This window comes from Anneissia japonica, unplaced genomic scaffold, assembly GCF_011630105.1.
Source record: "Anneissia japonica isolate Jap-2015-1 unplaced genomic scaffold, ASM1163010v1 scaffold288226_len153066_cov224, whole genome shotgun sequence".
NCBI lineage: Eukaryota > Metazoa > Echinodermata > Crinoidea > Comatulida > Comatulidae > Anneissia > Anneissia japonica.
This window is the reverse complement of record NW_022717227.1, coordinates 119,862-145,026: the sequence shown is the minus strand read 5'-3', so window position 1 is coordinate 145,026 and position 25,165 is coordinate 119,862. Positions and strand designations below refer to the sequence as shown.

The following is a 25,165-nucleotide window of genomic DNA, read 5'->3' as shown; positions in this document are numbered from 1 at the left end:
TAGAAATTTGTTTTGCTCTGTGGTAAAAACACATTCCAAAAGGCAGAACAAACACAAACAAAGAAACAAAGTGCAAAAGTATGGAACATTTACCTACAATTTAGAGCCCTAATTGCTCTAGGAAAGAAACTATTCCTGAATCTAGCCTTATTGGCTTTCAATGAACGAAAACGTCGACCACTTCGCATCAATTGGAATAGGTTTGAGGCAGGATGAGTTTGGTCGCCCATAATAGCCTCTGCCTTTTTAAGAAGCCGATCATGGAAAATGGTTTCCAGAGGCATTTGTTCCAAACCAATGATATGCGTTTCAGTCCTGACGATTCTGTTAAGGGCATATAAAGTCGTTTTCGGTAGCGCCCCCGAACCAGACGGTTATAGATAATGTTAAAATGCTTTCAATTACTGCTCTATAAAAAGACATCAAAATAATCGGATGCATTCCAAAAGATTTAAGCCTACGCAAAAAATGAATTCTTTTCTGTGCCCTTTTCACAATTGTTTGCATGTTACGTTGCCACTTCATATGCCCTTCCCCTGTTATTTCAAAGATTTAAGGATCAGTCCAGTTGCCACCCATCCCTCCCTTGAATCCACCCCTGCATATATACAAATGAGGTATAGGTAAGCCATATTAATAGTCAACTTACAGCATCCAATTCCTCTTCTTCTTTCTGTGTAAGTAAAAAAAAAAAATAAATAAATTTATCCATCATCTTGTATGGTAATTACATCTACTAATGAATTTAACCTTCATTGTAAAAATTACACAAATCAATCGTGATGTTGGTAGTCTATGAGTGAGATACTTACCTGGATAACCGACTAATTCCCTAAACCGAGTGTTAAGCTCGACCGGCACTCGGAGTGCCCGTTGTGTCGCTCGTGTAGCAAGGCTGAGCCTTAACACTCGGTTTAGGGAATTAGTCGGTTATCCAGGTAAGTATTCACGAAATAGACTGCACTATTATTAAAATAAAGAAATAATATTTTAATATTTTATTTAAATATGCTTGTATTACCACAATGGATACATAACAACTCTCTTTACTCAACTTTAGGAGAGAGCAAAGGATTTGCCAAAAAGTGACACAAAGATGCTTATATTTAATAGGATGTCTCATTATGAGGTTTAAAGAGTGAAGCTGTTTTTGGTTTTAATTGAATCTGGGATTGGAAGGCAAATATATTACCCAGCAACCTTTTCAACTCCACTCTCTAGTTAATACCTACAGTACTCACAATATATACAGCCCCCCCACCCCAAACACCCTGCAAGCAAATGCATTAGATTCCATCTTTGGAAGGAATCAACAATACCCTCATTCATTCCATCTTGTCAGCATTGCTAAAATCATGATCACAAGAAACCACTTTCTGTGTGTTAGAATCATAGCCTTAAGGTAGGTATATCATTTATTTATGCAATAATCTGCAGTGCTTTAAATGCATCTAAAAAAAAAAACACCATGAGCCATGTTGCAAATTGACATTAAACAGCAAAACAATACTACTACTAGTACTAGTGAGCTGTGCAGACTCCTCAGTAAATAATGTTCAAATAAATAATTAATAATAATGTTACATATGGTATGTCAACTCAATAAAAAATATACATAAATAATAACTGAAAATGCTCAATAAGACTACAAGTACAGCATAAAAAAAATAACAGCACAGAAGTAATGTAAACTGAATTGCTTAGTACCACAGTAAAAGCCTAGTCCCACCTAATTTAACTTTAATCATATTAGATGTGTAAATTTTAATATAAATTTAATTTATTTTTGATTAGATTTATCTCTAATGATAAAATGGCTTTGCATGTCCAAATAATGTGATTTTTTAACCACATGAGCGTAATATATTTTGGATTTAAAAACTTCCAGTGGGGGAGGGCGGCGAGAGATTGTTTGATTACCAACCCCGTGCATACTCCACCGCACATGGCACGGTCATTGCACACCAACTAACAATAAGCAGGTAGTTTCTACAACTTATAACAAAAACAAAATATCAACGATTGCTAAAACAGCAGAAAAATATTGAAAACAAAAAAACTTCATGTAACAATCCAAAATAATTCACAACAGCTAAATATAAATGAATAACCAACAATAACTAAATGAAGCTTGCCATCCAATAACCAGCATTAGTGACCAAAAGAAAAAAAAACAAAAAATTGAAAATTAACTTTTAAATATTCTTATTCTGCACATTGTAATCTTTAAATAATAATAATAATAGTGTAGTTTTATATAGCGCACATATCCATCTAATGTAAGATGCTCAGGGCGCTTGAATGTGGACTAGGAACTCGACCAATGACTTTGATGGGTCATTTGGAATGATGGGTCATTTGGAATGATGGGTCATTTGGAATGATGGGTCATTTGGAATGATGGGTCATTTGGAATCGATACTTTTGCTAAAGTTATGAGTAAAAGTATTATGCCTTCTTTGTATTAAAGTATACAATACTGGCACATTCTAATAAATTTAGTTTAAATAACATATAGTGACAGTACGCTGGTTTTGGGATGGCATGCTTCAATTAGGTACAACATCAATGAAAGTATAACTATACCTCATCTTCATCATCATCACTCTATGATATGCCAAAAACAAGCATAAATTTACAGTCACAAACCAATCTTACATACATTTAAATTTCTTTAGTTAAACAACAGTAGAAAATAGAGTAATATGTATATTTTCAATTAACAGAAATTTTAAAGTGGAAGCAGATATTCATTCTCAAATGCATAATGATAATATACTGTAAACATGATGTCTTCCAACCATGCAATTGACTGCTTTAAAATTAATTAACTATTGATTTCATTTCATTTGTTGACTGTCAATTTACAGAGAGAAAAAATAATTTATTTTCCTTATTAAGTGGCAAAAAAAATTAATATATTGTCTGTGTCGGTGATAAAACCATTAAAAAAAAAACATTACTGTCACATCATTATCATTAAGATTAATACTAATGTATTGCAATTATTATTGGATATATATTACTGCTATAGTAGAACACCTCATTTGGGATATCCCCATTAAGAGACATATTAAGGGGTCACACCTATGGGACACCGTTTCGGCCATGAAATAAAGAAAAGTATATCTTTTAACAGCCAACCCTACTAAAGGGAACACCCCTATTAAGGTCCTGAAGGTGTCCCCTCAATAGGGTCCACTGACTGTATTTTTATTCGGCCAAAAAAATTGTTTGTTTGCCCTCCTTCACCTGCCCCTAACTCACTGAAAAAATAAGGGTGGAAAAACAAAAAAGTTTTTTTTTTAGCTTTTTTCTTTAGAAATTAAAAAAAAAATGTGAGTGAATTTATCTTTATTCTTTGCCAGATGCCCTACAAATTAGTCTAAAATTGTTGTCTGATGTAACATATTGCCATTCTAGGCCTCTGTGGGTTATTTTTATTCCATCTGATGAGTATTTAAAAAAATAAATATATTTAAAAAAAAACTTTTTCCACCCGCCCCTATTTATTATTTTAAAAAATACAAAGGGCAAAACAAACAATTTATTTTATTTGGCCTTATTAGTGCTAGTGCTACTGCTAGTGTATTAAAGAATACTCACAAGTTTCTTATGAGCCCGCCAGTTCCTCTGTATACTCTTGGCGCTGTTTACTTTTCTTAGTTCTTCAGCTTTCTGTTTCTGTTCTTCATGTCTTCTGTCTTCGTCTTTCTTTTTTCTTTTCAATGAGGCTGAGCTCCCACTTCTGCTTCGTGGCGTGTTGTGGTGCAGCGACTCCGTACTGGATTGCCGTGCCAACTTTTTCTTCGACGCCTCTTCTGCTTCTCTTAATATTTGTTCAGTTATTTTTTTTAATTTTCCATTCAATTCTTTTATTTCCTGTCTGAAAATTAACATTTAGAACAACTTGTGTAAGCACAACTCCAATATAAAATACAAATTTTATGAATACAAGAATACTTCATTTTGAGATAACTTGTGTAATAAGAAATACAGTCAAACAACTAAAAACAAAAAATAGGCTCCCAGCATGGCGTGACTGCTAGAATCTTACGAGTAGAACACAGGAATGTATAGTTAAATCACTGTACATCCATGCTTCCCCTAGAGCCCTGTGACCGCTACGTATATCCCTGAATAACCCACAAGTCAGTGGCGGTCGGCCTATTTACACATTATTTTGGTTATTTCTAGGACAGTCGTAGGTATTGCATCATAATTCATTACTAAATAGAGCCAGCTGCATGACTCTTTTTTTTGCTTGTATACATATCAAATTTTCATACAAAAAATAAGTCTTACTCTTGTTCGTCAATTGTTTTCTTCAGTTTTGATTTATCTTCTTTCAACCGTTTAATTTCCTTTTCCTGTCGGTCAATAGAATCTTGTAACTGTTTCTTGTTTGCTTCAGAAACAGAATTCTTCATTTCTTTTGCTCTAACTTCCTCCAGTTCCTATATAAGACAAGAATAATAAAAAATGTATAAACAGTGTACTTTTCTAATTATATTTTTATGAATCAATTTTACAAAAATGTTATTATTGAAGGGTGTTCATACATCCTCAAAAAGTGGTGACTCGGGGCATTAGAGTAGATGTGAACTTTGCCACAATTATTCGCTTTTTCCACTACAGCAGAAAAAAGCTATTGCTTCTGTTCTGAGCACATGTGGAGAATGTGTCACGTATGTGAGATGCAAATGGTATGTGTGATAATTCTAGATGTGATCATTTGGATCATCAATCATCCCATGTTTATTTATTCAATTTATAAACAATGTTATGATCATAATGGTACAAACTTACTGATTCAAGCTTAGATAAGGTATCTAGTAAATTCTGTCTGTCCATGTCCTTGTAATCTGTCAAGAGAATGTGTGGTACTTCTTTCTTAATTGTTGGATTTCTCTGCACAATACAGAGATACATCAATATTTTAAAATTATCAAAACAATTTTCTAAAAAAAAAAAATCAATTACATTTTTCATCAGTCCAATCATGTGATCTCTATCATACCAAATCAAAACAGTTTGATATATTTTAGACGTGGGAATATCTAATGTTGAGATAAAGGGTAAAGGTTAGAGTTAAGTCGAGTGGCCGCGCGGTAAGACAGGGGCGCCACTAGCTAAAGCCTGAATTGTGTATGGCTGTGGTCCGTGACTTCCTAGCGGCCGTAAAGAGGCGCTTATTATAGTAGCTACACGTTCACATCAATCTAGTATAGTAGGTACATTGTTTTTAAACCACACTGACACTCACCTCCCAATTTTATTTTTTTTAAAATTTAGTTTATTTTAATTTACTTCCAAAATCTGGGAGCCTGCCACTTACAGAAAGGAAAACATGAAAAACAGCAAACAGTACTCAAAATATTTCTTAATTTTATACTTAAATATGAAAGGCAATAAAAAAGGACACTGACCTCTGCTACCCTTTCCCCCTGTTCTTGGAGTCTTTTCCATCGCACGTTGCAGATCCAATTTCAGTAGTTTATTTTCGCTTTGCAACCGCTGATTAGCCTCCGTCAAACGCAAGACCGTGCCGTTCAACGCTTTCACTTTAGAATTACTGTTACTGCTTTGTTTCATTGATCTGTGTTTAGAAGCAAAATTCAGACAAAAATAATAAAACATATTTTTTAAAAATATTAAAATTAATACATCAATTAATATACACTGAATTATCAACACAATTCTTCTATGGAAAACACAGCACCATGATGCGCACAACGGATCAGTTTTCAATGTCAATGCATTTAGACTGCTACCGACAATCGGTGTCATATAATGCTCACAGGGTGTGGTGTTAGATATATCGGCCCACGTCCACACTGAGTGCCCAGGCTGAGATCTACCAAAGAACAAATAACACTAACACTAAGTTTAAACAATAGAACACTAAGTTTAAACAATGTACATCCCCTTATAAAGAAATTACATGTGGTGTCCCACAGGGTACTAAACTTGGTCCCATATTATTCCTCATTCTTGTCAATGATATATCTATAGGAAGCTGCAGGGGATGGAAATATGTAGAGGACCTCACAATTGGTGAGATCGTTAAATATGGAGGTCCTGAATTTCTACAAACCAGTCTCGATAATATAACGGACTGGTGTCATTTGAATAATATGATTCCGAATCCAACTAAGTGTAATATAATGAGAATTAATTTCCTGCTAAGAGAAATTCCTCCCCCTATATTTTCCCTTAATGGTACCGTACTCAAAGTTGTGTCTCATATAAGATTATTAGGTGTTACAATCCAAGACAACTTAAAATGGGATATGCATGTCGGCGACATTATTAGCAAGGCATCTCGACGACTATATACGCTATGTATATTGCGCAGAGCCAAAGCCCCCGTAAATGATATAACATGTGTTTACCTAAGCTATATACACCCCTTACTAGAGTATGCATGCCCGGTTTGGCATGGAGCCATCACTCAACGTCTTAGTCATCAAATTGAACGAGTACAAAAGAGGGCCTTTAGAATAATCCTGGGTCCAAATTACATCACTTATGATCTTGCTCTATGCTACCTTAATCTCCAGTCCCTTAAGGCTAGACGTGATAGTATTCTACTTACTTTCGGTAAAAAGTTATTAACATCAGTCAAATATCGACCTCTACCTCTACATCTAGAGTTCTCAGAAACAGTTCCACAAATAAACTTGAATTTAGTAGACCTTTGCCCAAAACAGAACGTTTCCGAAAATCACCCATCCCTACATTAGTGCAATTAATTAACAATGAATTAGATGCGTAGGCTGGAAATAATCCTTCGACTGTTGAATTGTGATTTCCTTTTCTTTTATCTGTTGAGATACTTTATTCCTTTATTTCTATAATAATGATGGTAATATTGTAGTAGTAATGGTGGTATGATGGTAAGAGTGATAATTATGGTGATTATTGTTGTTATTATTATTGTTGTTATTATTATCGTTGTTATTATTATTATCATTGTTATTATTATTATTATTATTATATATACATTTATATAATTTTGCTGATGATATTTTTAATCTCTTGCTTATCTTGTTTGTTTCATCTTTTTGATGTTTGTAAGCTCAACGTTTTCAGCTGCCTGGCTGCTTGTTGTGCAATTTTATACCATAATAAATAAATAAATAAATAAATAAATTCACTAGAAAATCTAGAAATATTATGTTAAATTGTTTTGGGTACCTACCTCGATAGTTTATCATTTTCAGTTTGCTCAACTCTCAACCGTTGAACCTAAAAAATAAATAACATGACAACTTAAATAAAACAATGTTTTAAATTGTGATTTTTAAATAGAAAACAATAAAGGAAAAAAAATGTTCAAATATACCTCTTGATAGAATGTTTCCATGGCAATTTTCATTTCTTCTATATTTGTACATTTAATATCTTCACTCAACTTCCTACATTTAGAAAAGGAGATACAATTACTCTATTTGTTTATTGTATATTTGTTTATTATTATGGGTACAACCCCAAGCCCGAACACATGGGTACTTAACACCAAGCCACAGCCACACCACACGGGTACACAACCAAGACTCAACATTACCACATGAGTACAACACCAAGCACAAGCTAGTAACACCAAATGGGTACACAACCAAGACTCAACTACACCGTATGAGTACAACACCAAGCAAAAATCCCTAGAGCTACACCACATGGGTACACAATCAAGACTCAACTACACCATATGAGTACAACACCAAGCAAAAATCCCTAGAGCTACACCACATGGGTACACAACCAAGACTCAACTACACCGTATGAGTACAACACCAAGCAACAATCACTAGAGCTACACCACATGGGTACACAACCATTACTCAACTACACCATATGAGTACAACACCAAGCAAAAATCCCTAGAGCTACACCACATGGGTACACAACCAATAGTCAACTACACCATATGAGTACAACACCAAGCAACAATCACTAGAGCTACACCACATGGGTACACAACCAATAGTCAACTACACCATATGAGTACAACACCAAGCAACAATCACTAGAGCTACACCACATGGGTACAACACAAAGACTCGGCTAAACCAAGATCAAGTCAACATCTACTAGTATCATTATTTGTATCATGCCATCCAATGGATCTGGCAGAGTACAATTATTGTGCTAGAAACTGTGTCCAGCTCTGGCTGAAACAATGTACCTAGCAAGTGTGTGGACACGATAAGAAGCAGCAGCTAAACCACATGAGCAACACAAAGCCACGCTACACCACATACAGTAGGCAACACAAAGCCACAGCATTAGCACATGGATACAACACCAAGCAACAGCTACACTACATGGGCAACACAAAGCCACAGCTACACCACAAGGGCAACACGAAGCAACAGCTACACCACATGGGCAACACAAAGCCACAGCTACACCACAAGCACAACACAAAGCCACACTACACCATATGGGCAACAAAAAGCCACAGCTACACCACAAGGACAACACAAAGCCACACTACACCATATGGGCAACAAAAAGCCACAGCTACACCACAAGGGCAAAACAAAGCCACAGCTACACACATGGGCAACACAAAGCCACAGCACATGGATACAACACCAATTCACAGTTAGCACATGGTTACAACACCAAGCCACAACAGAGGTACATCTTTGCTGTATGCTGCGACGCCCCTGCCTTAACCGCTCAGCCATCCAACTCGCCATATATTTACTAATAGAATACTTTTACTTAGAAATGAAAAAAAATTAGAATTAATCAACAAATGGGCTCATCGCATTTAGACATAACCAAAAACGCAAGCAGTTTAACACAGTGGGAATGGTTTGGTTTGCCAAACTTGAGGTCTTGGTCTCAGTCCCTCGCTGTGCATTTTGCATGTGTCATTGAGCAAGGCACTTTATCTGCATTGCTTCTCTTCACCCAGCCTTAGGGATTCCTGCTCCTGTGCCAATATGGCAGCAACACTTAGGCATGTGACTAGGGAAAAACCTAAAATTTGGTAACCTAAAGAAAATGTGCTGTATATATACACCAAGTAAGAAATTACAAATAACGAAATAAACAGCAGATCTTTTCAGAACTATCTACCTTGTGTGCCGCAGGCATTAATATATAATAACCAAATTATATATATAAAAAAGACAGAAAAGCCATTAGCACTAATTTAAATTTTTTTTTTATTATTTATTTTATTTATATTATATTTTTTTATATTTGATTTTAAAATAAATTTCTTTTTAAGATATGTGTGTGTGTTAAGATGCTCACTTTCATGGTTGTTGTGCCACTTCTGTTTTGATTATTGATATCCATGTTTAGAGTTAGGGTTTCCTGTTTAGCATAGTTTACTTTTTGTTTAGCCTCAAACTTACCATCAGTTTTCCTTAAAATCAGCACCTGAATTACTGCCAGGGATGGCACCGGATTTTCCAAAACAGGTAGTCCATCGTTCCCTGACAGATGGGCCAGAGTCCACACCCACCTTAGCCCCAACATGTTTCAATTTACCTTGACAAATTTTACCTTGGCTGTCCAACAGCTGTGCCAGGCATTCCACCTGCTGGCATCATCTCTTATTATTGCTACATCGCCACCCTCTTCCCCAAAGCAGAACTTGCTTACTTCAAACACTGAAGATGATTTTATATTAAACTTTTACATTTCACTCAACAGGTAATAGAATTTGCTATGGTTCTCACATTACTCTCTTTGAAATCAGATAACAGTTTATCTTTTAAAATTGTCCAAGCTCTTGATTACTCTACCTTTAATTAATCAGTTGAGTGCAAGCTAGCTCAGTCGGCTAATCTGGTGGTAGCCGCTGTGTGTGCGCTGAACCGTGGAGATCTCTAGGTCCCCGGTTCAATTCCCATCGCTGCCTCTCCTTGTGTTTCAGCTAGAGGGCTGAAATACAAGATACAATAGCGCACCGTCTTTCGGATGAGACGTTTAAGCCGTTGGTTCCGTGTACATTATGGTTCATGTGCACGTTAAAGAACGCAGTACACTTTTCGGAAAAGAGTAGGGGATTGTCTCCCGGTGTACTGCCCAATCACCACCAGAAGGACCTCACTTCAAATAAGTCTTCTTCTAGATTTTCGTGGGCTATCCTTGGTGCTTACACCGAATAAATCCAATCCAATACAAAAATTGAAATTGATTTATTTGATCACTGTCACTAGGATAATAACAGAAAACACTTACTCTACTACCCATCATGAGTTCATCTATGTGTTTCTCCTTTTTGGCATTGTCATCTTCTAGTCTACGATTCCTTGCCTTTATCAGCTCATTCTCCTGCCTCAGACCAGTAACAGACTTCCTTAACTCCAATATGTCATCATACATGTCCTCCGGTGGCTTGTACACTGGGACTCCTTTTGTACTTCTTGTAAATGTATCTGTCATGAAATCACAATTACTTCAATTTCTATTTGGTGGGAGAGGGAAGGGGAGGAGGGGGAGGGGAGGGAAGGGGGTTGTGGTGGGAAATATTTCCCTATTAATTTATTTCTTCAGGTTCATTTAACTTTTCTGTTTTCTTCTGCTGTTAAGCTGGGCACTCACTACGCATGACGTTCATCGGCCGACGAAATTCTACAAAAAACGCAGCACGGAAAAGCGCGCACAACGGATCTTTCTTAATGACGATCCGTTCAGACAGCCACTGACAATCAGCATACGTGGTCACATGTTCTAGCGCTCGCAGGTTGCGGAGTTAGATCCGTTGTTCGACGGTCGTACAACGCAGCGAGTCCCCGGCTTTAGTAATCGAGTGGTGTAACAGTTATAAGGTCTCATGTGCTTTATGCTAGGGACACAGGTCTTATAAGGCCGCAGGATGATTATCAGCATTACGCCCCATACATGGGTCAAGTGGGGCCAATCTATGGAACACTAATATGTGTAAAAACCCATCAAAATTCTTCTTTAAAATGTCATATACACCAAAGCGTAAATACCTTCTTACCTCACCCCCAACCATGGTGGGGCAGAGGTGGTATAGACCCTCCATCTGTAAAAGTTCCTCCCTGGGCCCCTCTATTTCAAATTCCTAGATCCACCACTGATACCACTGTCACTAACTTGCTTTCAGTACTTTTATTGGAGATTCAAGGCAGTGTGACTAGATCACTGTCACTCACCATCCATAGCTGATTGCGACCTGCGTGATTTTGGCGGCATGCCAAGTACATTCTCTCGTAAGTAATCGCTGCAGTTGCTACCTTGAGGCACTTGTTTACCAGTAAGGCCAAGATAATTGCTGCTCTTTACACTCGCTGTCAGCCCTAGATAAAAAGTATATTTTATTAATAGAATAATACAGTAATTCAACTATTTTAGTGTTAATACTCAGATAACATTGCATGATGTGGCCGACACGACTTTGGATCCTTGAGTTAAACCCAGATGCAATAGGCTGTCTTAAGTCTGCCTAAGAGACAGTTTAGTCGTAGAATATTAATTAAACATGTTTAACATTCTTATGATGAACTAAAAACTGTCTCAGATTATAAATTGCAGCATACTGTGTTGTAAAACATGGACTGAGTAGGCAAGCATCTTAACCACAAAGCTTTTCAACTCTACTCAAGTTATGCATCATTACTTCATTTATCCCTGAATATCTGCTGACCAGTATAATCTGAAAAGGTTGCCTTGTATTATAAAGTCAACCTGTATAGAGCTCACCCTGTAAAAAAAGTCATCCTATGCAAAGGTCACCCTGCCTAAAGGTCACTGCACAAAGGTCACTTTGTACAAAGGTCACCTGTATAAATATGTCACACTTTATAAATATGTTATTTTAAAAAATAGTAAAATTCTGTACCTGTGCCCTTGTGGATACCATCAAGCCACAGTTCCTCAGATGTTCTTTTTGGTCCAGAAACCTTCATAGGTCGTCCATATGGAGAAGCTATATAAAAAGGCAAAGATTAATAAATGAACAAATTAGTACTTAAATAAAATAATGCTAAATGCATTAGATGTGTAGGTACTTGGTAGCAGCACATACATACATAGGCCTACATGGACTTCAGACTAGACTTGACAGTGTAGCAAACACATACATGGAACAGTATCATAATTATGACTCCAAACAAAAATAAAATTTTATTTTTGGTTTGTTAGCACACCAGCCACAAAGAAAAAATGAAAATTTCACAATGTTTTTTTTTATGCCAGCCACTGCCTTGAAATCTCCCAAAATAAAATCTATATTTCATCCTTAATTATATAAGTTTAAAGCATATCAATCCCATTACTACGTAGTTTACATTCAGTAATACAATTTTATTTTCTCCTCTGCCTGGATGCTTTGGAAAAACATATGCTAAATAAGAAAACAAAATTATCTTTTTCCAAGTGCCTCTGATTTAAAAAAAAAAAAAAAAATAGTTTACCAAACAAGGTGTAAATTTTATGTTTTTATTATACAACAAAATTGAGGCTGCACAGCTCAGATGGCTTGGTTATCTAAAGAGAATGGATGGATAAAGAGTGACCAAGAGATGCAGATGGAGACCTAGTGGCAAACGTCCCAGAGGAAGACCTAGAAAGAGATGCCCTCTATCCATAGTTAGATACTGTCAACGACATTTTACATGGAAACCACATGGCCAATATAACAGAACTGAGAAGAAATTGAGAGATGGACAGAACAAAATGAAGAAGGAAGCTAGGACAACTACTAGGCAGAAGCCTAGCTGGGAGCTGAAGTAAAACAAAGCATAAAAGAAGTCTCGTCTCACCTGGTTTCTTGACGTGACTGGTTTTAGGCACTTTCTTCTTCTTCTTTTTCTGGTTCACTTTTATAGGTGACTGAACTCTTAACTCATCTTCCGATATGTTGGAGGCAAAACTGTCATCTGAATACTCTGCAAACTAAAGTGGATTCAAAATAAAATTATCTGAAAAGATTGTCAAACTGATCTCTCTAATAGCCCTGCATATAAATACCTGTATCTACAACTTCATTCCAACAACAGAAAAAAGCATAGTAAGATTTCAAGTTTGATGAAGGCATGAGGTTTTGGGTAGTATTTGTACAAAATCGTTAAACTTTTCAATAAAGGATAGATTTTACAGTGACTGATGGGTGACCACCGGAGGGTTATTCAACCTGATTTTGGGGATGCATGGTGGCATGCGTGTGGCCAAAAACGTTGTAAACGTGCGGCATTGTCGTAAGCAGCCATGATTTATCATACTTTGTGTGTTCAGGACATAGTAATCATTCAAGCTTAAAAATAGGGTAGGCCTAGTAGTAAGAAAATTGAGAATGTGTTTTATGAATAAATACTAGGTATTGACAAAGTAAAAAACATTTATTCACACATTAAAAAAAATATTTTGAACAGAACAGCTTAATTGCAATTTTTCTATTTTTTTGGTCATTCTACTGGGTGCAATTTTGGTATTTGAACACTTTTAAATTCAGATCCCTACCCAAAAAAAAAACCACTAGCCCTAGGCTAGGCTATAATTTAAAGTCCTCGCTAGCTAGAGACCCCTGATTCTTTGGCCGAGCTTCTAGGCCTAGCCGAGATGTAATGAGAGTCCACGCTTTCTTTACAGAAAATATTTAGCTAGCTAAAGCAAGCAAAGACCGTAAATACATATTAATTGGGAACTTCATTATAATCTATGTCATTTCTTACCTCTTTAGCAGATGTTGGCATGGTTACTCGCTCACCTTTTAAACAAAACACAACAAAAAAATATCGGGAGAAAAATATGCAATGTTTACTTGTCGTTAGTGACAAAAAATTGTGGAAGCCCGCCCTCAATAGTTCTATCATTAAAAATTATTAGAAAAACCTCCTCTCTCACCTAACCATTAGTATTATATATACATTAGTATAAGAATGACACTGTAATACTCCAATTAGTTTTAATTATCATTGTAGATTATAAATTTAATAATAATAATAATAATAATAATAATAATAATAATAATAATAATAATAATAATAATAATAATAATAATAATAATAATAATAATAATAATAATAATATAATCTACTGTTAAAAGATACGCCCCACACACCCAATAGGCAATACAGTATTATTAAAATAAATGGTTTAATAAGACTTGCAGGCCATCGTGTCGGATTCAATATTTAGACATTAATGAAAAATTATCCATATTTGCAAGCTTATATGCACAAGTACCAAAAGTGTTCGATCAACCAAATCATTATCCCTAGTAGTGACATAGCTATGAATAAACTAAAGATCAAAGTTACCATAGGCCTAGGCCCACACATTGCAATGTTGTTTAAAGGGTGTAGTGATAACATTTTTTTAATCATCAGCCCTTTAAAAACATCTGGGAAGAAATAGTGATTAAAGATAGAAGCTGTCTCTTATACACATCTATCACCTTATTTTGCAAATTAGCGCCCTCAACTTATCATCGATCCCCCTCACTTCACCTACGAGCCCTCGCCCCACCCCCATCAGTACCCCGTTTAAAGACATCTAGATACACCACTGACTTACATGGCCAGATGAATGAAATTACTCAATCGATGTGCCACCAAATCGTAACCAGCCTTCACCATGCCCCCATGATGTCACCGGGGACGCAACTGCCAGAAAACTATTTTTAATCAACATACTACCGGGATTCTGGGTTGATTTTCAAGGTATTACATGGCTCCACTATTTTTACTTTAATTTAATTGGTAAAAATCGTACACAAATCATACGACGTCATTGACAAAGCCGGGACGGAAACTCGAATTTGAGATTAATTTTCCGAATGAAGTTACACTAAATAAAATGGCGAACTATTATCTTCAGTTGTCTTTGTTGATAATTCAACTGTCACTTTATCTATTTTTTCGGTGATATTACCTACCCACATAACAACGTCACATTACATCGATCGGTGGGGACGCCGTTGTGACGCTGGTAGGGTCAATTTTCTTCTGAAGGTATCAAGATGATAAACAGTTTCATTGTACTAAATTCTTGCTTACGTTAACTACATGCTTACCTAAGATTATACTGACACTGGTTTCAAAATGGAATAACTGACAACTTTGGTTTGTATCAATGTTTTAATAAGTACATAAAAGTATGTCACAAATACGTATGAAAAAATGCACAGGGACACCACGCTGTTTTGTATGTTTCTTGAAATCTGTATGCCTGATTCCATCATCATACACAGTATAATAGATTCAAGATGTTTCAAACGATATAAAAATGTATGCAAACATGCTTTTGGAACAGTTTTTTTTTTTTTTTTGAGTTTTATCTATCTTAACGTCGACTCTATCTTAGAAAGCACCAGGATAAATCACAGTATCCTTTTATAAACCTCCAATTCCAAAAATAATCAGTAAATCCTGTGCAATAAGTAAAAATAGATACATAATAAACTGTTAACAATCAAACACATTTTGCATATTAATGAGGTCCCATGAAAAATTGTAATTTTTATGATTATTTAAGAAAGAATAATGCCGGGCACTCACTGTGTCGTACGATAAATCCAACTCCGCTCCCTGTGAACGATAAATGACGCAACGCCGTCTGCTGATTGTCGGTAGCAATCGCATACAAATCATACGACGTCACTGACAACGTCGGGGACGGCAACTCGATGTTGAGATTAATATTCTTGTTAAACGTCCTATATACAGTAGGAATCATTTGTTGTGATAAACATTTGGAACATTTTAGGGCAAAGTCTATAAACTTTAATTAACCGTTGGATGGTGGGTGTATGATCTCGATGTTCTACAATAATCTGATGATTGGGAACGAGACTTGCTATGATTTACTGACTGCCGAATGAATAACATGAAATATATTGTGCTGAAGACACTGCAATGAATGTCCCATCTAAATTTCCTCAAATATCCAAAAAATAGCAATTTTATTTTGAAAAATAAAGGTCTCTTTAAATTGTAGGGCATCATGTGTTATTCTTATTAAAGGGCTGTTTCTTTCAAATAAATTTCATATCAGGGCGTAGGCTGGTCTTGCGTCCGGGCCTGCCTAGTACTACAATGGAAAATTTGCAGGGCAGCAAGTAGAACTCGATTAGGCCAATAAAATACACATATAAACCTATGATAGTCGTAAACAATTCGAAATAACTCTCAAAAGTGTTTTTGTCGAAGCCTTCGAAAAATATGACGATGCAATTTAGGGACTTCAAAGGCTTAATTAATCCATTTTAGAGTCTACTAATAATATGTAGAAAATACGGTGCATATACATTTTATTTCTTCCCAATGTGGAGGGTTAGCTCTCCCTGAGGGGGCCCTGGGTCCCCGCTGGCGCCACCCCTAAATTGAAGGGATTGGAGGCCCACCAAGTTGTTGTGGTGCAAGGTATTATTCATTAGTTGACTGTATAAGATGACTGTAGTGAAATTTGTGTACAATGATAATACTGTTACAGCTAACAGGGTTGTATTTTTGTAAGAAATTATAATACATACTCCAAGTATTGAAATACACGCCATCGTGTTGGGATTCAATATTTCGACATTAATTATGTCATCATCAGGAATATGTATTTTTGTGGTGTGAGAAACAGATCGTCAGACCAGAGACCCAGTAGCCACAATAAATGTATCGTTGTCACTGTCGTGGCGTCAACGGGACAGGCGTGGACCCTGTCGTCCAACGCCACGACGAGGTCGTCTGTCGAATCAAAAATAATAATTCGCTTATCTAAATAAGGTTATTTTGATTGCCAATCCATAATATTGTGGTCTAAAACACAATTTGGCCCATAATAAGGCATATAAACTCTTCCCGCGGACCTTACAAAGGATTTTCATTCCGAGACCCTGACCGAGGCTCTAGTTGGCCCAGTGGTTTCGACCCTCCAAGTCACCGTTTATTCATTTAAGATAATAATGATACTTTACCATATTTTCCATTATATTGCAGAATTTATTTAAATTGTGTGAAAAAAACTAGTAAACAGAAACAGAAACTGCTCTGACTGTTACTGCCACCTACAACTGTCCTGCCCCCTGGTCCTTGTCCCTATTTCTGTCCCTGTCTCAGCCACGGTCATCCACTATCATTTATTCATTATAATCATTATATTATTATTATTATTATTATTATTATTATTATTATTATTATTATTATTATTATTATTACGGTATTATTATTATTATTTTATTATTATTATTATTATTATTATTATTATTATTATTATTATTAATATCATTATTATTATTATTAAATATAAAGGTATTATTTTAGATATAGGTCTAGTATAATAAAACACGACAGGAAGTTATTCCAACATAGCCTCGTTACTACAACTGTGACAATTTTTATTACGAAATGCAACGAATATTACAAAGTGCGCCAGCACACGGTGGCGTGTGATCTCGCGAGAGAAAGTATTGATATCGCAGTATTAATAAAAAATGTTGAATGAAATGATTATTTTGTGTCTTATATAATTTTACAGTTAATGAGAATCGAATCGCTGTTAAAGTAACACTTTCTCACTGTACTGTGATTTATAAATAATTTTTATAATATTCCGAACTTCTGCTCTTATCGTAATTTCACTATCAAATTATTTGTAATGGCAATTGTAATGGTAGCCATACTTGTAAGATAAATATCAGTTTGCTCTACACCTATTTCAACATATAATATACATTGTTAATGTTCGTCTGGTTAATCATCATATTCATACCATTCTACAACGCTGTACTGGGTGTAGACAAGTGTTATCACAGACAATATGCAGAAAATTATTTAGCTCCTTAGTGAAATCTATCTTCTTAATATTATCTAATGTATGTATGTATTTTCATTTATCGCTTTTAAGTCAATTAGCACATACAGTACTCTATAATAATCCAATACCAGTAAAAGCCTAGCTAAGTTAATTTCGTTAATATTACTAGATAAACAAAGGCGCGGTATAAAAACGAGGTGCATTAAATTATCAGCAAAATAGCCAATAAGAGTCGGTAAAAACAGTCACATGACATCGTTTTGGAAAATCTATCAATCACGGGCAACCAACCTCCTCTTGCTGTCACCTAATATGAGTCTGTGGAGGGAATTTAGAAGAAGAAAATTATTTTATACACGCCCTCAATAACGTAAGGTACGTATAAGCCGCAATTTACATTATTAAATATTTACATATGCATATTTATAGCCTATGTTATGATTTAAATAAACTGCATGTTTGTAATTTGTATTATCTCCTTACACTGTAGTTTGATATACATTGTCAAAAAAATAATGTGGGCCTATTTTATTTCAGTATATAGCATAGCTTACCTGTAGAAAAGACCAGAGAAAATCGCACCACAGAAAGGTCCCGCCCAGTAAATATAATGTTCGTTCCAATAACCTGAGCATATGGCTGCACCAAACGAGCGGGCTGGGTTGAATGAAGCACCGGAGGCAAAGAAGCTAAATAAGAAAACAAATTACAATAATTGAAAATAAAAGTAAGAGGGCACTCTAAGTATGGAACTTTAGAAAATTACAAAGGCCGATACACAGTTGTCTTCCAACGTAAATACCTCAAGAAAATCATACACATTAGATTGTCAATGAAGAGTAATAAGAGTTACACAAAATAGCATTTACCATCGAGGTAAGTAGGGAGGTTTTTAAAAGAAGATGGAGATGGATTGGACACATCTTTAGAAAAGAGAAGGATGACACAGGGGTTGAATGTAAGAATAGTAATTTGAATTGGACTTCGGAAGGCAAACAAAATAGATGATGACCCACGACCACATGAAGGCGCATTTTCGAGAAAGAGAGAGACGTGTTTTGGTGGAGAACTTGGAGAGAAGCAGCAGTGGCAGCAAAAGACAGGGAGAAATGGAAGGATTTTCTTTAAAAGGCCTCAGTCTCCACTACCAGGAGTAGTAAATAAGTAATCACAAGAGAGAACCCTGAATATAAAAATGAAAGCAAGAGTGTTTGAAACGGTGCAGAAATTGAGGGTAAAATTATATCGTTTTACAAATAAAGTGCGCATTTCAACAGCACTTTACAATCCAGTGTTGACATACGGTGAGTCATGTATGTAAGTACACACTGTGTACACTGTACTTTGACTAGCAGGACCCACGAAATAGAAAGATAATAAACATTATTTAGTTCAGCTCTCTGTTATTTAGAATTTACAAATGAGTGTGTTAATATTCATAACACGGATAACTTCGAATATAGGCCCACAGAAGTTGCTATTGTGTTTAAAGCCAGGCTCTGGAGGGAAAATGATATAGGGCCTATTATACAACTGATCTTTATATTGCACCAAAAGGGGTTTGAGGAAAAATTGGGATCGGTTAATAATATGTATATTAAAAATTTAGCTAAAGTGGAACAAATAATTTTATCAGGTTTGAGGTGGGAGAATTAAATCTTGGTATAGGCCTACTAATCTTATTCCAATTTTAGCGAATTTACTTTTTGTTAAAGGTGAAGCATATGAGTAAATAAATTGGTTAATAAAAATTAAATCACTGCACATCATAATCCACGATCGCGCTAATTTGGAGTACTTTTCACAGAACTGTTAAAAATAATCACGAAGCATATTACATCTTACCAAAGAGTATAGAACTGCAAGAGGTCCGACTCTAGGGGTTTCGTCTAAACGCAATCCTATCTCGAAAAGTACTACCACGAACTAGAGGGCGTCCTTTAAGCGAACGTGCCGTGTCTATTATGGAGAGCCGAATTGTAATTTCATCACAAACAGAGATATCTCTTAGTTTTGAATAAAGACATCTTAGCTTTAAATAGAAATGTGTTAAGATTAATATAGCTTATTAAAACGAAGATAGGGCCTATCTCTATTTAAAACTAAGATATCTCTATTTGCGATTAAATGACATTTTGGCTCGCTATAGTCTATAAAAAGCATGTTCGAGTTTCTCTATTCATTTTATTGCATCATAAAAACATGACAAAACAGAAAAATTGCAAACAATAAAACATATGAAGAAAGGACTGTATCCACAGTGTCTAGGTCCAAACTTAGGGAAACGCCCTGAATGAAAAATATCAATTGCATCAAAAATACACATTATTTACACTCAACATAGGCCTAATAAATACTGCAAAATTTATATAATTCTTGAAAAAAGAAAATGCATGATTTAAATATTTAAAAACATCATCAAATTTAACCTACTCCATTCGAATTCTAATAGGGCGCCCCCTATCTCGTGGTAGTACTTTGTTTTTTGTTTCATCGCCTGCAAGCTCTTTGCTTTTATTTAACTTACCAAGACAATATGCCGGCGGTGACTGAGAACCCGTACGCCAAGGGGCCTGACATTTGTTTGCTCTTGTAATCAACGTTTGCATTCATATATGCTGAAAATATCATGAGAGAGATAAGGATTTCAACAACAACGGCCGTTCCACCGGTGACGTCTAGTTCATGTTCCAGATCGTACGGATCGTATGGAATGCTTCCTCGCAGTTTGTTCACGCCACCGTCGATATCGTCATATGAAATATTCAATACCACAGCCTGAAACACAAGATGGTCACCATGAATTGACATTTTAGTATACATGACTCACTCCAATTAAAGACCACTTTTTTCTGATAGGAGGCCTACTTCGTTCAGGAACCCGTTCCCTTTGTTACCTATCAGTCTCTCTTATTTGAGTTAAATAAAATTGTGAATTTTTATGTTTACTCTCACTTTTTGTTTTTTGTTTGTTTGTTTGTTTGTTTTTGGTGGCAATACATCCTTAAAGCCAGACTCCAGAGAACAAAATGAAATGTTGTATAGTACAACATATTTTCTAAGACACAAAAGGGTGTTTGACGAAACACTTGACAACCGTTAATGAGATAAAGATTTTCTGGACTGGAGGGAAAAGGTGGAAAAAAGGATGGTTACACCCATTCTTCTCCAGTTTCTAAATATATTAAAATCTCCAGTTTCTAAATATTTTAAAATCTGTTTCCGAGTTTTTCTTCAAGTACCCATTTTGTGTCTTAGGAAAATCAGTTGTATAACATATCAACCTCCGAGTCTGGCTTTAAACGACAGAAAAAGTTAAAAAGTAAGCATCTCATTCTAACTTATTTCCTTTGAAAGACACATTGCTCTACTGCCCATAATGTCATTAAATCTTTGTCCACACTATCAATTTTCTTTGACAAAAACTGTATGCCCATATATAGTCATGATGTGCCTATATATGGTCTTGATGTGATGTCATCATGACCATATTTAGATATGTCACTTTTTTTTTGTCAAATAAAGTGATAGTGTGGAAAGGGCTTCATGATCAGAAAATCCAAATGCTATGTGCTCACCTTCACAAATGCTGCACCAATCATGGCCCCAATTAGTTGTACGATTAAGTAAATGGCAGCCAAGACGGGATTTAAACCTCCGGAAACACACACTGCGAATGTTAATGCTGGATTGAAATGTCCTCCACTGCAATCGAAATATACATACCAAAGAATAACAATATATTTTATCATTAATTTTAAAATCACCTACAATTATATGGTTGGCTAATACAGTAGGCATGGGTGAAAGCCTTCACAAACATAGGCCTTTATATGTACCAAACCAGAGGACATGTTTGTGTCTCAAGGCATGCATTCGAACGCCCCCCTTCCCCACCTAGCTAGAATATTCATATAATGTAATAACTTTGTTTGATAATAGTTATAATAATAATAATAATATAATAGATAATACACAGTTCGTTATTTCATAATAATGTTATAGGCTATTAAAGTAATAATAATAATAAAAATAACAATAATAATAATGTATTGTTATAATACTCGCATAAAAATAGTGTTCAGTATTGCTTTAAAATATATAATAATAATAATAATAATAATAATAATAATAATAATAATAATAATAATAATAATAATAACAATAATAGACCTAATAATAATTTATCAATAATAATTACATGGAAAAAATATTTAAATTTGAGTCTTAGAGTGCCATTTCCGGCGACATGAGGTGCCACAGACGTGATAGTTGGACTCAAACACTCTATTTCAAGTTGCATCCGCCACTAATACGATGGCGCTAATCCTTTAGATTATTTCTTACAAATCATTTACGCTCACATATATTGAAGCTAGGGTTAACGTTTGATATAGAATAATTTTACCTGATTTTCAGAAATGCAGAACACAGTACAGCAATGGTCAGTCCTTCGGCAAAAGCAATGGCAACTAGATTTTCTGTAGTGACAGCCATACATGCAACGAACGTATACAGAAGTGTGCCTCCAAATTCAGCGAATACAGATTGTACATATTCCTCAAACACTGCTGCTTCCTCTCCTCTTTCTCCATCTTGAGGGTGATCCTCATAATTTATCTTTTCTAGGCTACGACTCATGTTGAAGCGGTGTTCAAATCTTCTTGAAAGGAAGCGAGTAAAAACGATGAGACGGACTGGCACAGGTCGCCAAATAACCGCCAAATTGCTAACAGGTTTGCGATGAGGTTGAACTAAAAACGCTTAATAGTTAAATAAACATAATATGAACCAATCAAGGTGCCGATGTTTATCTATTCTTGTTGACACATTCTACTGTCTTTGAGTTGAATTAGTGAACTTTGGTCGAAACAATTGATGACGACGCCATGAATTAAACATTTGTTTGCTTTGGTTATACATTTACTAATGTATAACTCATAAACTACAATCCCCACCATAATTTGTGCAACAAGTTTAATTCCATTGTTTTTGTTTTTACAAATTATAATTATGATATTTGGTAAGTCTCATCTCTCATTGCGCTCCTTGTGTACCGCGTACTGCCAACAAATTCCCAGTGTTTAAGATTAAGGCAGGGGTGCTAGACTTGAGTCGTCAGATTTTAATCGTTGGCAGTTAAGGTATTACGGTGAAATGATTCACAACCGAGTAGTAATTGTTGATCTCCATTACGAGCCACAGGACCCTTACATTGAGCTTAATTTCCCTAAATTACTAATTATTCCGTGTCAAATATAGTGAAGTTAAACATAAAACTTTATTAAAACTTGGAATAATCTCATTAAAATATTCTATAAATTTTCACTTATTATATAAATATTTTTTTTAAAGTCTGAGGTGTTTTTCTTTTTTTTTTTTTCTTTTAAGTCTGAGGTTTTTTTTTTTTTTTTTTTTTCTTTTTTTTTTTTGTAAAACTTCGTATAATATCAGCCAACTGATTTTTAAAAATTTAGCTTGAATACTACATGTTTTATCATAGCGTATCTTACAATCACAACTGCTAAAATCATGACTGGGTCTCCCAAAGTAAGGTAGATTATCGATCACTAATCGCACTTGAGTGTTCCGAAGATAGAATATCAATGATATGGAGTTAGACCTGCTTTTCTGATTTTAAATAACTCGTCTATTTCTAGGCAATTCTACCTCATGTGAAACTCGTAACGACTTGGGGTACACGAAAACTCTCATTGATAGAGGTTTCCAGTGCGTCATCTACATTTATCTGGTATTTGACAAGACATACCAGTACTCGAACAAAGAATTAATGCAAAAAAAGTTGCGGGATTGTTGATAATGTTCATGGAATTTTATTTAATGAGCCATATATTATCAAATTATATATTACTAATGATTTTTATAACCTTCTTAACTTAGAATACGATTAGTTAGTAATTTATGCCTTACTGTTGTTTGTCAATTCAATTTGTGAAATTAGGAAAACATGATTTCCTAATTTCATAATTTAATTTGCATTTTTGTGTAAAATTGTTTTCTGTACTTTCCTTGAAAGTTTTATGTAATATTATTAGTAACAATATTTTTTTATATTTAACTGTAGAGTTTAGTATCAACAGTATTGCAATACTTACAACAATATTGACTCTTGCGGTACACATACGTGACAGTTATTTTGGTTAGGTTTATACATCATTCAGTATATTTCTTTAACTTAAGTAACGTTTGTACCAATCAAGGACGATCCTCTTAGGCCACGGTATGGTAGTTTTTTTCAGCTTGATGGTAAATTGACGCTCGCCAGATCTATAGAAAACACCCCAGTATCAATGCTGAGAAGAATAGGCTGGGGGGGGGGGGGTTGCACATATAAACGTACTTATGATATGCCTAGTCGTAAAACAAATAAAGACTCATTTTTTATCCCAAATGTGAATAAACACTACAGTACTCGAAATAAATACAGCGTATTCATTCCTTCCTATTATTCATGTGCCGGCGCTAATGTGTCCTCGTACTCCTTCGGCCTTCGTTTCTTTTCTCTAGGCGACTTTTCCCAAAATGCGATTTTTTTCATGACACGCATGGAAAATTAAATAATTAACTGTCACAAAACAGTTTCAAGGACATACGCTTTCTTTTTCTACCTCTATTTTTTAGTTTTGGTGGTACATTAAAAAACAAAACAAAACAGATACCGGTAATTTAAAAAAACTCAAGTATTACACAATAAAGAAAATAAAACAAACTACTATACAAGTTCGTTCTGGGTTGAGTCCACAAGACGCGTGCGTACATGGTCTACCATTCCAAAATTAAGGTTTCCTTCTGGATGGCACGCAAAACTCGCATTAGCTTTCAGAGGACACAATACCGGACGCTTCCTTATTCGTTGGTTCCGTGCTACTTGTAACTCACAAGCTTATTTCTTGGATCAGAATAAATCAGGATACTATTTAGTCATTCAATTCCACCTAGAATATTGTAATCCACACAGGTTACTGCACTTATTTTGGATCCACACAGGATAACTTTTTGCTAAATCCACACAGGATAACTTCAAGCTTAATCCACACAGGATAACATTTTGTAGTTGGACACATATACTGTAGTATTATATTCTATTATATAATAATGTTTAATTTGATCCACACAGGATAGACCTACTTTACACTACCAGGTCCAAACTTTGATGACACAATTTCCATTCAGTCCACACAGGACACACAAATTAGCTACCATCTGTGACTTTCTCTCAGTGCACTTCCACCATAACTAACTCACTTTTCTCTCGAACTATCCTCCCTCATAACATTGCATAACTTTTCTACCAGCTTCTCATTTCATAATATTGTATAACCGTCTACTCTATTCTTCATGTCACCACACCACTTTCAGTCTCAACACAATCCATACAATACCTAACAAACTTCATAAC

The 25,165-nt window shown here is 35.3% G+C and overlaps 2 protein-coding genes across 2 annotated transcripts in view; both read right to left on the bottom strand.

The window, feature by feature from the left end:
- The window catches only part of LOC117110146 (IQ domain-containing protein E-like), a 23,679-nt gene extending 9,895 nt beyond the window's left edge, over window positions 1-13,784 (bottom strand). Inside the window, exons 1-14 of the mRNA XM_033252756.1 lie at window positions 13,671-13,784; window positions 12,762-12,894; window positions 11,840-11,926; window positions 11,154-11,297; window positions 10,182-10,409; window positions 9,517-9,638; window positions 7,349-7,450; window positions 7,205-7,251; window positions 5,430-5,599; window positions 4,810-4,865; window positions 4,306-4,457; window positions 3,607-3,886; window positions 2,587-2,607; window positions 650-673 (exon numbers count right to left, since the gene is read on the bottom strand). Of these exons, the coding sequence (XP_033108647.1) occupies window positions 650-673; window positions 2,587-2,607; window positions 3,607-3,886; window positions 4,306-4,457; window positions 4,810-4,865; window positions 5,430-5,599; window positions 7,205-7,251; window positions 7,349-7,450; window positions 9,517-9,638; window positions 10,182-10,409; window positions 11,154-11,297; window positions 11,840-11,926; window positions 12,762-12,894; window positions 13,671-13,691 (1,587 nt within the window). The 5' untranslated portion in view covers window positions 13,692-13,784. The remainder of the gene's footprint in view (window positions 1-649; window positions 674-2,586; window positions 2,608-3,606; window positions 3,887-4,305; window positions 4,458-4,809; window positions 4,866-5,429; window positions 5,600-7,204; window positions 7,252-7,348; window positions 7,451-9,516; window positions 9,639-10,181; window positions 10,410-11,153; window positions 11,298-11,839; window positions 11,927-12,761; window positions 12,895-13,670) is intronic.
- A 3,519-nt stretch (window positions 13,785-17,303) lies between these two features.
- On the bottom strand, window positions 17,304-22,483 carry LOC117110154 (aquaporin-8-like). The gene is made up of 5 exons (XM_033252768.1): window positions 22,154-22,483; window positions 21,324-21,450; window positions 20,273-20,523; window positions 18,300-18,434; window positions 17,304-18,063 (listed from the first exon to the last, which is right to left on the bottom strand). The coding sequence occupies exons 1-5, from the start codon at window positions 22,384-22,386 to the stop codon at window positions 18,018-18,020; spliced, it is 792 nt and encodes a 263-aa protein (XP_033108659.1). The 5' UTR covers window positions 22,387-22,483; the 3' UTR covers window positions 17,304-18,017.
- Window positions 22,484-25,165: the final 2,682 nt, after the last annotated feature.